The sequence below is a fragment of the Corvus kubaryi genome, unplaced genomic scaffold, assembly GCF_017639235.1.
Source record: "Corvus kubaryi isolate FWS band 111438036 unplaced genomic scaffold, C.kubaryi_AGA036_p1.0 split1-37344, whole genome shotgun sequence".
NCBI lineage: Eukaryota > Metazoa > Chordata > Aves > Passeriformes > Corvidae > Corvus > Corvus kubaryi.
The window spans coordinates 97,333-109,161 of NW_024582077.1; the positions used below are offsets into that span (position 1 = coordinate 97,333).

At 58.1% G+C, this 11,829-nt stretch overlaps 1 protein-coding gene across 1 annotated transcript in view; it reads right to left on the reverse strand.

Moving 5' to 3' along the window:
- PAX7 (paired box 7) overlaps positions 1 to 11,829 on the reverse strand; it is a 65,526-nt gene that overhangs the window by 758 nt on the left and 52,939 nt on the right. Inside the window, exon 5 of the mRNA XM_042013280.1 lies at positions 3,985 to 4,231. Coding sequence (XP_041869214.1) covers positions 3,985 to 4,231 — 247 coding nt within the window. The remainder of the gene's footprint in view (positions 1 to 3,984; positions 4,232 to 11,829) is intronic.

The following is an 11,829-nucleotide window of genomic DNA, read 5'->3' on the forward strand; positions in this document are numbered from 1 at the left end:
GGGGCTGCCAGGAGAGGGACAGACCTGATGGGACTCAGCACAGCCCAAGGGAGAGCAGGCTCTCGAATCTCCATAAACACCCAAAAAGAGCTAAAATTCCACCATGGAAAAAGGGGGTTCCGAGGGAGCTGCCTGGAGCTGAGCATGAGCTGAAGGTTTGGGATAAACCTTCCGGGCTCCTGCTGCCAGTGATGCTGCTGGAAGCGACTCCAGAGATTCCAGCGGAAGCTCCCCAGGCCTGGGCTTGGATCTGCCTCGCCCGCTGCTGACTCACGGCTGAGCTCTGCCTCCCTTCATCCCACAGAAAACCTCTTCCCTTGCCTCCATCTGGGAAGGGGGAGCAGCCCCAGCTCCAGAGGGGATGGGAGGTCCCCGCTCCGGGGTGAGGGGACAGGGCTGGGACAGGCCGGTGACACTGCTCATTAGCCGGCCTTCAGTCAAAGTCCCTCTCCCCGCCTCTAATGGCCCCAATTAGATTAATCAGGAGCTGGCAGGAGCTGCCCGATCGGTGCCAATGAGTAAACAAATTTCAGCCATCAACGTCCTGTCACCGGCGGGCCCCAGAGGAGCCCCTTCCACGCACCAATCCTGATTAGACTTGGCAGATCCATTAGAATTCCCTTCACGCTCCCGCGTTCCATCACCGGCATCATTAACGCGGCCCCGGCCTCTGGGAGCGGCCGGCACCGGCCGGATCCACCATTCCCGCTCCCCTCCGGTGGCGTGGAGCGGCTCTGGAAGCGGCAAGGATCCGGTGGAGCTGCCAGGATCCTGGGATAACCCAAGTGGAGCAGCACCAGCGTTGGTTGTGGTGCCTCCGCCTTCCACAGGGTTCCACGCCCAGCTCCCGCTCTCATCCAGAACTTTCCCGCTCGGTCTCCTGATGTTTCAGGGAGCCTCGTGGAGCGCTGGCTCTGGGAGGCCGCGGGGAAAGGGGGATTTCACTGCTGGGACAGCGGCGGTGGGGGGTGGTGGTGGCTCTGTCCCCGGTGTCACCCGCGCTGGGTGCTGCTGCGGGAAGGAGGGGGGTGAGCTGTTGGAGCCCACAAAATCGTGGAATGGTCGCTGAGGTTGGAAAAGCCCTCTGAGATCACCGAGTCCAGCCCTTAAGCCAGCGCTGCCCAGCCCAGCCCCAAATGCTGTCTCCGAGCATCCAATACCCATTTTTGGGAGCAGTCCCAGGGATGGCGTCTCCCTGTGCCGGTGCCTGACCACCCTTTCCATGCAGACATTTCCCCTAAAATCCAACCTGACCCTCCCTCGGGGCTATCTGAGGCCGTTTCCTTTTGTCCTGTCCCTTGTTCCCTGGGAGCAGAGCCCATCGTGCCCCAGGGAGGAGTTGGGAATTCGATGGCAATCCCATCCTACTGAAAAACCCCAAAATATTCCTTTCTGGGCCAGTGGGGACAGTCCAGAGGCACCGGGGTATCCCAGGCCAGAAGTCAGGGATGAGGTTTGTTGGTTTAATGGGGCGGAAGCCAAAATAAACCCAGAAATTTACAGAAGGGGCTCTGGGTATTTGTTTGTTTCTTTAAGTGAGAGGGAAAGTGAGGCTGGGTTTGTTTTTGTAAAACTGGGAATGAGGAGAAGTGGGGGGGAGAGGGATTCTCTGCCAGGTCCAGAGGCCATCAGAGCCACAGAGCTGCGATCCCCAAATCCTGGGATTTGGGAAATCCCAAATGTCCCCTGTCACACAGAGCCTGCCCCAACACCATAACCCCCATTTATATTATATTATTTACACTTATAAAATGATCCTATTTATACAATAAAATATTAGTTATTATTATTTACACTTATAAAATGATCCTATTTATATAATATAATATTAATTATTAATATGTACACATAAATGATATTTATATAATATTTATAATGTAATATAATGTAATAAAATGTAACATAAATATTCTATATAACCACTACATTATATAGTATCCAAATAATACCTTGCATTGGCTCATTAATATATTCTCTCACCTAAAAAACAACCCCAAAAAAAGAGTTTTGATGCTTTTTATGCCGCATCAGAGCGGGAAGAAACACCTGATCTGAATAAATAACCCCCGCGGGGGTCACCTCACACTGACGGGCGTTTAAACGGAATCCGAAAGGAAGTGAAGAACCCCGAAAGGAGGAGGGATTGGAATTCCCTGCAAAGGACTGGGAGAAGCGGGGGGAAAATGTTATTCCAAGGTCAACAGCGCGTGAGGGGCTGCTCTTAGCAGGAGGAACGTCACCAAGGGGGTGACAGAAACCGGGACAGGGGGGCCCGGAAAACAACACAGCCAGGGCCGTGCGAGCGGCTCGGCTGAAAATTCCTGCAGCAAAGCGAGACAAACCCTCCTTTCTCCTTCCCTCTCAGCCGCAGCTCGGCCCCCCCGCCGCCCCCACCCCGTGTTTTATTTTTTACACACGTGGGTGTGACTAACGCCTCGCCCAAGGGAATCTTTATTGGAAATACATGGTATCGGAATTTGTTTAAGATTTTTATCAATAGCACGTGTGTCCAGCCCCGCATCCAGAAGCGAGGGGAAGGTCAGGGGGTCACAGATCAAACTCCCGACAAACAAAAAGAGGAGGGGCGGGGGGGCCGCTATTGATCCCGTCTGCCGCCACAGCCGGTTCTCATTGAGCCCGCGGAGTTCAGGACATTAAAGGGCTCTGACGGGAGCGGGGCAAAGCGCCGCGGCCGAGGGGAGGGAAGGTCAGCGAGGACGGGTCAGCGAGGACGGGCAGCGGGCAGCGGCAGCGCTCCCGCGGGAAGAGGATGCACCTTTAACCCTCGCCGGGGCAGCGGCGCTCGGAGCGCGCTCGCGGCCGGGCTAACGCGGCAGGTGAGAGGCGGCCGGGTGTCCCTGTCACCCGAACTGGCTGTCCCTGTCACCCAGTGGGGACAGCACCCCTGGCCGGGCTGTCCCTGTCACCCGAACTGGCTGTCCCTGTCACCCGAACTGGCTGTCCCTGTCAACCAGTGGGGACGGCACCCCCAGCCAGGTGTCCCTGTCACCCAGCTGGGCTGTCCCTGTCACCTGGATGAGCTGTTCCCGTCACCCAGACAGGACAGCACCCCGGGCCGGGCTGTCCCTGTCACCCCCGGCCAGAATGACACCCCTGACTGGGCTGTGCCTGTTACCTGGATGGGCTTTCCCTGTCACCCAGCCGGGATAGCACCTCCAGCTGGACGGTCCCTGTCACCCAACAGGAATAACATCCCTGTCACCCCCGACCAGCCTGTCCTTGTCACCCAGCCAGGACAGCACCTTGAGCCAGGCTGTGCCCGTCACCCAGCGGGGACAACACTCCTGGCCAGGCTGTCCCTGTCACCTGAACTATCTGTCCCCATCACCCAGCGGGAATGACAACCCCGGCCGGGTGTCCCTGTCACCTGAACTGTCTGTCCCCGTCACCCAGCGGGAATAACAACCCCGGCTGGGTGTCCCTGTCACCTGAACTGTCTGTCCCCGTCACCCAGCGGGAATGACAACCCCGGCCGGGTGTCCCTGTCACCTGAACTGTCTGTCCCTGTCACCCAGCAGGAATGACAACCCCGGCTGGGTGTCCCTGTCACCCAACTGGGTGTCCCTGTCACCTGAACTGTCTGTCCCTGTCACCCAGCAGGAATGACAACCCCGGCCAGGCTGTCCCCGTCCCCCCCTGCCCGGCTCCCGCAGCCTCCCAGCTCCCAGGGGCAGGCTCAGGATCCCAATCCCAGCTCTCCCAGAGCCCGGGGGGAACTGGGGAACGAGAAGGGGGCCGGGGTTTGCCCTTCGCTGACAGAAAGGTTTCCCCTCAAACATTTCATTGAGGGTTTCACGTTGAACCACAAGGGGAGGAGCAATCCGTGACGAGCAGATCACCTTTTCACCTCCAGACGGACAAACTTCCACGGGCACCCCACCCAACAGACGGAATTTGGATAAATCGGAGCATCCACACCTTCCCCCGCTCCCCGGGAAGGGGCAGGCCCAGCCTGGCACTCACTCTGGCCGTACTGGCCGTACTGGTAGCCGGCCACGGGGTCCACGCTGTAGCTGGTGGTGCTGTAGGTGGGGGGACAGTAGGACTGCGAGGTCGGGAGGCTCTCCACGGACTTGATGGAATCGCTGCGCTGGCTGCAGCTGGCCGAGATGGAGTTGGTGGTGTCCAGGCCGCCGTGGAGGGGAGAGATGGAGAAATCGGCCTGGGGCTGCGGCGGGACCCCGCTGGGGTTGCTCAGGATGCTCATCACCTGCAGAGAGACACCGGAGAGAGCGTCAGGGGCCGGGGGGGAGGAAAACAGCCCCAAAATGGTGCTTTTTAATGGGAAAACAGCCCCGAAATGGTGCTTTTTAATGGGAAAACAGCCACGAAAATTGGTGCTTTTTCATAGGAAAAGAGCTACTAAAATGGTGTTTTGTAATAGGAAAACAGCCATAAATTTGGTGCTTTTTAATGGGAAAACAGCCCCAAAATGGTGCTTTTTAATAGGAAAACAGCCATGAAAATTGGTGCTTTTTCATAGGAAAAGAGCTACTAAAATAGTGCTTTTTAATGGGAAAACAGCCCCAAAAATGGTGTTTTGTGATAGGAAAGCAGCCCCAAAATGGTGCTTTTTAATGGGAAAACAGCCCAAAAATGGTGTTTTGTGATAGGAAAGCAGCCCCAAAATGGTGCTTTTTAATGGGAAAACAGCCCAAAAATGGTGTTTTGTGATGGACAACGTCCAAACGGGTCTGGCCGGGTGGGAGAGCCGAGCTCTGCTCCCCCCAACCTCCCCAGGCAGCCCCCACAGCCTCAGGGCTCTCCTTGGAAGTCCTGAACGGGGAGAACGAGAAGTTCCTCCTCAGCCCCCTCGGGTTTCGGGGATATTTTGCCGCCCTGGCAGTGACGAGCACGGGAGCCACAGAAAACAGGGAGAAAAATCCCGATTTTCCTAAAGAAACGATGAGAGGACAGCGCCTTTTTTGGGAAGTCAGAGCAGGGCTTGCTCTGCAGAGCTCCCCAGCCGAAGCAGATCAAACCCTCGCTGGCTTTGATGCAGCTTTAGGGGCTGAAATGTCCAAGTTCTCTTTGCCCCCAAATGTTAAAGGGTAACAGGTCCTGGTCCGGCTCGTTTCAGTGCTTGGTTGGAAAATGTAATTAGATTTGCACACAAGAAACCTTCCTGCTTGGAGACCTGAACCAGATGAGCTAATTAGGGTTTTGTTGGTTTTGGGGGCTTTTTTTTTCTCCCCCTTTTTTTTTTTTTTTTAAAAAAAAAAAAAAAAAAAGCCAGATTTGTTCCCGGGGCTGAGCTCGGGGTGAGGCTCTGCCCTTCACACGGGGACCCTGATCCCGGCAGGATTTCCCCGGGGTAATTCCGAGTTCAGGGTGGAAAGGGTTTTGCAGGAGCCAGGGAAGGGCCGAGGGTTCCTGAAGCCTCTCGGGCTGCGGAGGGGGGAGAGGGGACAGGGGACGGTCACCTCGGGGGGCCCGGCCGGCGCTCAGATGCTGAGCGGCTCCAAATCTCCGAATTTAGCATAACCTTATTGACATCAATTAAAGTGGCAAATTGGAAATATTTGGAGCCTGGCAAGTGGTAAAATGAGCCCTTTATCCCCCGGCAGCGGCCTGGTGAGCTTTTGTGCCGGGGCTGCATTCTCGGCAGGGACACGGGGGGGGTTGATGGGGCCGAGGTTCCCCTTCCTGCTCACCCCGACACCTTCCCCGGCCCCTCCTCCCTCACCTTCGGGATGAATGCCCAGCCACGAGCTGGCCTCTGCTTTCTAAAGCATCTCCTCCTCCCCCCGGAAGGGCTCGGGAGAGCTGCAAAGATGCTTTGCCTTGATGGAAAACCCCCTCCCGCCTCAGCTCCTCCGCGGGCCTTGGTCCGCGAGGCGAATTCGGGAACGGGGGTTGCTTAAAATCCTGGAAAATCCATCTAACCCCGAGCGCGGGGCTCGCCTGGGGTGTGGGATTTGGGGCACGGCAATGAGGTTGGAGCAAGGGATGGGCTCGTTGCCCCCAGCCAGGGCTCACTGAGCCCCAGCTCGGACTCACTGACCTCGATCCTGGGCTCACTGACCCCCCCAGAGAGAGCTCACTGATCCCCAGCGCGGGCTCGCTGACCACCCCGCTCCTCCTCCAGCCTTTCCACCCCTCACCGAGCTCAGATATTGCTGCTGCTCCCCAAAAGTTAAGCCAGGCTCGGCTGTCCCCACACCGAGGCTTAGCCAGAGCCTAAAACAGCTCTCCAGAGCCTCCAGGCTCAGCTCATCGCAGGGCTGAAGGCCCAAGGTGCCTCGATGAAGATGTTCAGCCCGAACTCGGAGCCAGAATGTGCCCGTGGAGCTCCCTGGCCCGCGGCAGCCCAAGGCCTGGGGGGGTGAGGAGGGGAATTTAAATATTCAGGGGAGCGGATTAATCCAGGACTGGGGCTGCCATGCTGCCCTGGGGGGTGGAACACAGACCCCTCTGCCCCCAGGCTCCTGCGGGAGCGGGGAAATCACGGAAGGGCAGCCTGGAGTGGCTTTTCCAGCTGCAGAGTTATTTGTGGGCTCCCCCTAAAGCAGGGTCACGAACTCTGATCCGGCTCATCCCCCAATCCCCTCGGTGCAGGGAGAGCTCCGGCCTGGAGCATCCCCCGGGCTGGAGGTGCTGGATCTCTGTCCTGAGGGACTCCCAGGACCCTCCCCCGGCGGCACCCGGAGGTGGCTGGGGTGAATTCACGAGCGGAACCGGGCGTTTAGAACAATAAACATGCACGGAAAACACAGACGAGTGGATGGTGAGTTGTTTTGGGGAAGCTCTGCCCTTTCTCCTGAGCTGTCCAGGCCTGGAAGTGCTGCCTGGCTGGGGGTGTGAGCCAAGCCCTGCAGGTGCAGAGGAGATTTCGTGCGCTGGGCAGCGAAAGGCGACTGGAATCACTCAGGGAGCAGCGGGATTTGTGTGCTCTCCCTCCTGGCCGTGTCCCCAAGGGTCCCTCAGCTGCTTTTTATTACCCCGAGGAAAGGCAAGGCCCCCCCAAGCCAGTGAGAGCTGCGTTAACCCTTCCTTTCAGAAAAACAGGGGGTGGAAAGCAACGCTGGCAAATGAAAGCCAGATTCACACTGCGGATCCAGGGAGCAGAGCGATGCTTCCACAAACCCTGCTGAGAAAAGGGGTTGGCTTCAAGCAGTGGGAATCGGGAGCGGTTCCTAATCCCAGCTCTGCCCCTGGGGAAGTCACTCCAGGCCGGCCTCAGCTCCGGCAGCCCCGGTCCCAGGGAGTTGCCGGTGCCTGTTCCCCCCTGGAATCCCTGCAGGGACACTGCCCCTGCTGAGGGACAGCTCAGCCCGGCCCAAGGCCCCTCTCTGGGAAGGACCGGCTGAATTTCCCTCTGGGAATCCCTAGTGGGAACATCAGGATCCGGGATTCCCTCCCAGCCCTGCCTGGGTGGGGAACGGGTTCGTGGTTGGGCAGAGGCTGGGGCAGGGGATCCATCCCAGCCCGATGCTCCCACAGTTTTGGGGCGGGGATCCTTCCCAGATTGATGCTCCCACAGTTTTGGGTGGGGATCCATCCCAGCTGGATGCTCCCATGGATTTGGGGTGGGGATGCCCATCCCAGATCAATGTTCCCACAGTTTTGGGGTGGGGGATCCATCCCAGCTGGATGCTCCCATGGATTTGGGGTTGGGATGCCCGTCCCAGCTGGATGCTCCCATGGATTTGGGGTGGGGGTCCATCCCAGTGCGATGCTCCCATGGATTTGGGATGAGGATCCCTCCCAGATCGATGCTCCCACGGATATGGGGTGGGGATCCATCCCATCCCAATGCTCCCATGGATTTGGGGTGGGCATGCCCATCCCAGCTGGATGCTCCCATGGATTTGGAGTTGGGGATCCATCCCAGCCCAATGCTCCCATGGATTTGGGGTGGGGATGCCCATCCCACCTGGATGTTCCCATGGATTTGGGGTGGCTGAGGGGACCCTGACAGCTCAGCTGAGCCCCCAAACTCTCTAGTCCCTCTCCAAGAACGCTGCCCACGGGAAGCCCCTGCCCTTCCCAGACAGGCTGGGAGGGATTTGGGGCCGAGCTCCCCGGTTTCAGCCGAGGGCAGCTCTGATTTTCCCCACGCCAGGACACAAAGGTGTTTGGATAACGAGAGAGAAGCGGAGATTCCTGTTCTCTCCTTGCCACCCAGCACAGAAAACCTGCAGGCCTGTGTTCCCTGACTTCTCCTTCCAGCTGGAGAAACTCATTTTCCAGGCAACTTTTGAACTCTGGATCCCCTCCTCAAGAATGCAAAGTCCTTCTGCCTTTCCTTTCTGACCTTGCTGGCTTCTAATTTATGACTTCTTGGTGCATTATCATGACTAACCAAAAATCAATACGCACTCCACATCTGCAAGGTTTTATCTGCGGGGAGATCTGCTCCCTGTCCGTCACCGGGACTGACAGCCGTCCCTTTCCCTCCCTCTCATCCCCGTCCTCTCCCTTTCCCCGTGCCTTTTCCTGTCCCAAATCCATCCCGTGGGCTCACACTTGGTGCCAGGAGCTTTCAGCTCCCTCTCCCGAGGTCACCTTTGTGGTGGGGAGGAGCAGGGAGAGGTCCCGAGGCGCTGGGGAGCCCAAGGTTGATGCACAAAGACCCTCCTGGATGAAAGCAGCAGCTCCCCCCTCACCTCCTGCTGCTGCCTCCCTTCCCACCCTCCTCAGCAGCTCCCCCCCGTTCCCCCCCGGGACGTTTCATCACTCTCTCCCCTACTTTAAAAGAAGGGGAGTTAAAAAAATGTAATTAATTCCCTCCGTTTCTGAGCTGGCCCTCAGGGCCTCTGGCCGTGGAAGCTGCGGCAGGGGAAATGTGCACCCTTTATGATAAACGGAGGCGGCTTTGGGGAGGGAAGCGCAATTAGGACCTTCCAGCTGGGCAATCAGGATCTGGGTTTTAGGGCGGGGGGGTCAGGAGGGGCTGGAGGGGCACCCGAGTGATGGGGAGAGATAAGGGGTGGAGAAGGGGAGGGCAGCGCCCAGGTTCGGTGGCCAGGCCTTGGCCAGCTGCTGCTCCTCGGTGGCTTCCGAGATCCACGGGACATCCTCGGAGTGGCCACGGCTCCTTCCCTGCCTTGGCAACTTCCCAAGGCCACCGGGTGACCCCCACTGACTCCTGGACATGGCAGGGACACATCTGGGGACACAGCCAGGGACACATCTGGGGACACATCACACTCAAGGACACACATGGGGACACGGTGGGGACACATCCAGTGACACATCTGGGGACATGTCAAGGGACACACTCAAGGACATCCGGGACGCATCCAGGGACACATCCGGGGACACACCCGGGGACACATCCAGGGACACAGTGAGGACACACGCAGGGACACGGTGGGGACACACTCAGAGACACAGCAGGGACACATCCTGGGACACAGCCATGCCCAGGGTGCTTCAGTGCTCCGCGAAGGCGAGCGGGGGGACACCACGGCTCTGAGAAGACCAAACCCCAGCAGACGCGGGGCTGGGGCGGGGCAGGAATTGCCTGGGATGTGCCTGGGATGTGCCCGGGATGTCCCCGGGCTGTCCCTGGGATGTACCCGGGGTGTCCCTGCGATGTGCCCGGGATGTGCCTGGGATGTTTCTCGGGAATGGGGAGAAATCCTCCCTCTCTGGGAAAAAAGCCTGGGAATGGGATCAGTTGGACCCTTTGGAGCTACACCAGGCAAGAAGGAACGGGGAGAAATCCTCCCTGTCTGGAAAAAAGCTGGGAATGGGATCAGGGCTGGGACTTTTCAATGCCACACCAGACAAGAAGCACCGGGAAATTCTCGGCCGGGGAGGCTGAAATCTCTCCGGGCTTCAGCTTCTGCACTGTTCCCACTTCACTTCCCAGGGCACGGAAAATCCACCTGCTGGGAAACCCGCTGGATCTCCGGGATTTACTGAGGACAAGGACCAAGCTCTCCCGCTTCCTCCAGGAGGGAACTCAGCCCCTGCCGCCCGTGGCTGCTCCAGGTCGTGCCCTGCCCTCCCAGACAGTTTTTGGGGTGAACCCAGCTCAACCTTTCCCATCGTTCTTTCCTATCCCGCTCTGTTCATCTGCTCCTGCTCCCCGGCAGAGGGAGAACCCTTCCCCACATTAAAGCTTTTTGATCTCCGTGGATTCATTTCCACTTGGCGGGAAGAGGAAGAGTCGATTATTCCGTACATACATTAAACGGGAACAAAATGAAGAGGTGACTGCAGGACGACTGAAAGCCGAAGAAAGAGTTCGGAGGAGATAAATACACTTTCCCCAAAGATCTCCACTTGAAAGGAGGATAAATATATGCAAATATGCCCCTAGGTAGGACTAGAATGGCTCGTGTGGCAATCGCTAGCGCTGCGCTCACAAAACCAAGCAATTAATTTCGAATAGCTTCTAAATCACCAGAGCCAGCCGAGCTGGATCCCAACGCTCCCAACCAAGCACCCACTAAATTTGCTTTGCAGTCGAGGATTCACACCTGCTGCACCTGGGAAAATGCCTGAGCCAGGGTCGGGATGCAGCTCCTCACATCCCAGACAGATTTTGGAGCAAACTGGAGCTCTGTGATGGGGGTTGGTGGGCGTGGGGGTGTTCCCGAGGCTCCTGGAGGTGTTTTCCAAGCCCAGCCTCCCTCCGGGGTGACCTCGGTGACCTTGAGCACAGCCCTGGCCCTCCTGGGCGTAACCGAGGCTGTGGTTGGAGTCTCCACGTGGATTTTGGGAGGATTCAGGGTTAACAAACCCGGGCTGCTCCTGGGGTGTTCATCCCCCTCCACGAGCCGAGAGGAGCAGCAGAGGAGCTCCCACAACCCCACAGCTCCTCCGGCTACCAGGCTGCTGCTGGGGAGCTGTGGCATCCCCATTTCCTGCCCCAAACCTCCACTGGGAAACGTGTGTGGAGAGCTGGGAACGGGACACGACGTGCCCGAGTCCTTCATTCCCTACATCCCCTGGGACAGGGCACACCGGACCCCTCTGAAGCGGTCCCAAACAGCAAACAACCAACCCAGGAATGCCATCGGCGCCTTCCCGCCACTTTAAACATCCCAGGGATGTTCCAGCGCCGGGGAAAAAGGGGTCTGGGACACGGCAGGTGACATGGAGATGAGTCTGTGCCCTACGATGGCCCTGCTCCGCTGGATGGATGGGAAGCTGCCACACACCGACGATGGAGAGGGCTCGGGGAGGTGCCGGGGTGGGATGGAGCCGGGAATGCGATGGCAAAGCGGAGCCACGGGGGCTGCCCGAGGGAGCAGGAGGAGGAGGAGGAGGAGCGGGGAAAAGGCAGTGGGAAGTTGTTACCTGATTGTTCAGGGCTATGGTGAGGTTCCAGCGGGAGCACTGCATCTTGTTTTGGGCACCCTGCTTCTGTAGGGATGTACAAATTACAGACAAGGTCTGAGGAAAAGGTTCTAAGCTACACAGAAAGAACGGGAAGGTCTCGGCTGGAGGGGGAAGAGGAACGGCTTTGGCGCGGGTGCTCTGGGAAGGAGCAGCGGGAATCCCACACGGGAATCGGAAGCACCACGGGGTCAAATGTCCACTAAGGGCTCTTAGAAATCCCTCGGGAGAAGCGGCGTTCGGAGGGGAAGAGTGGGAATTACGTTAAAAACTGCTTGGTCCGGAAACGTGAGCCACGGTCCCGGGCTTTGGGACACCCAGCTGGGCTTTGGGACACCAAACTCAGCTTTGGGACACCAAACTCAGCTTTGGGACACCCAGCTGGGCTTTGGGACACCCAAGTGGGCTTTGGGACACCAAACTGGGCTTTGGGACACCCAACTGGGCTTTGGAACACCCAACTGGGCTTTGGGATACCAAACTCAGCTTTGGACACCCAACTGGGCTTTGGGA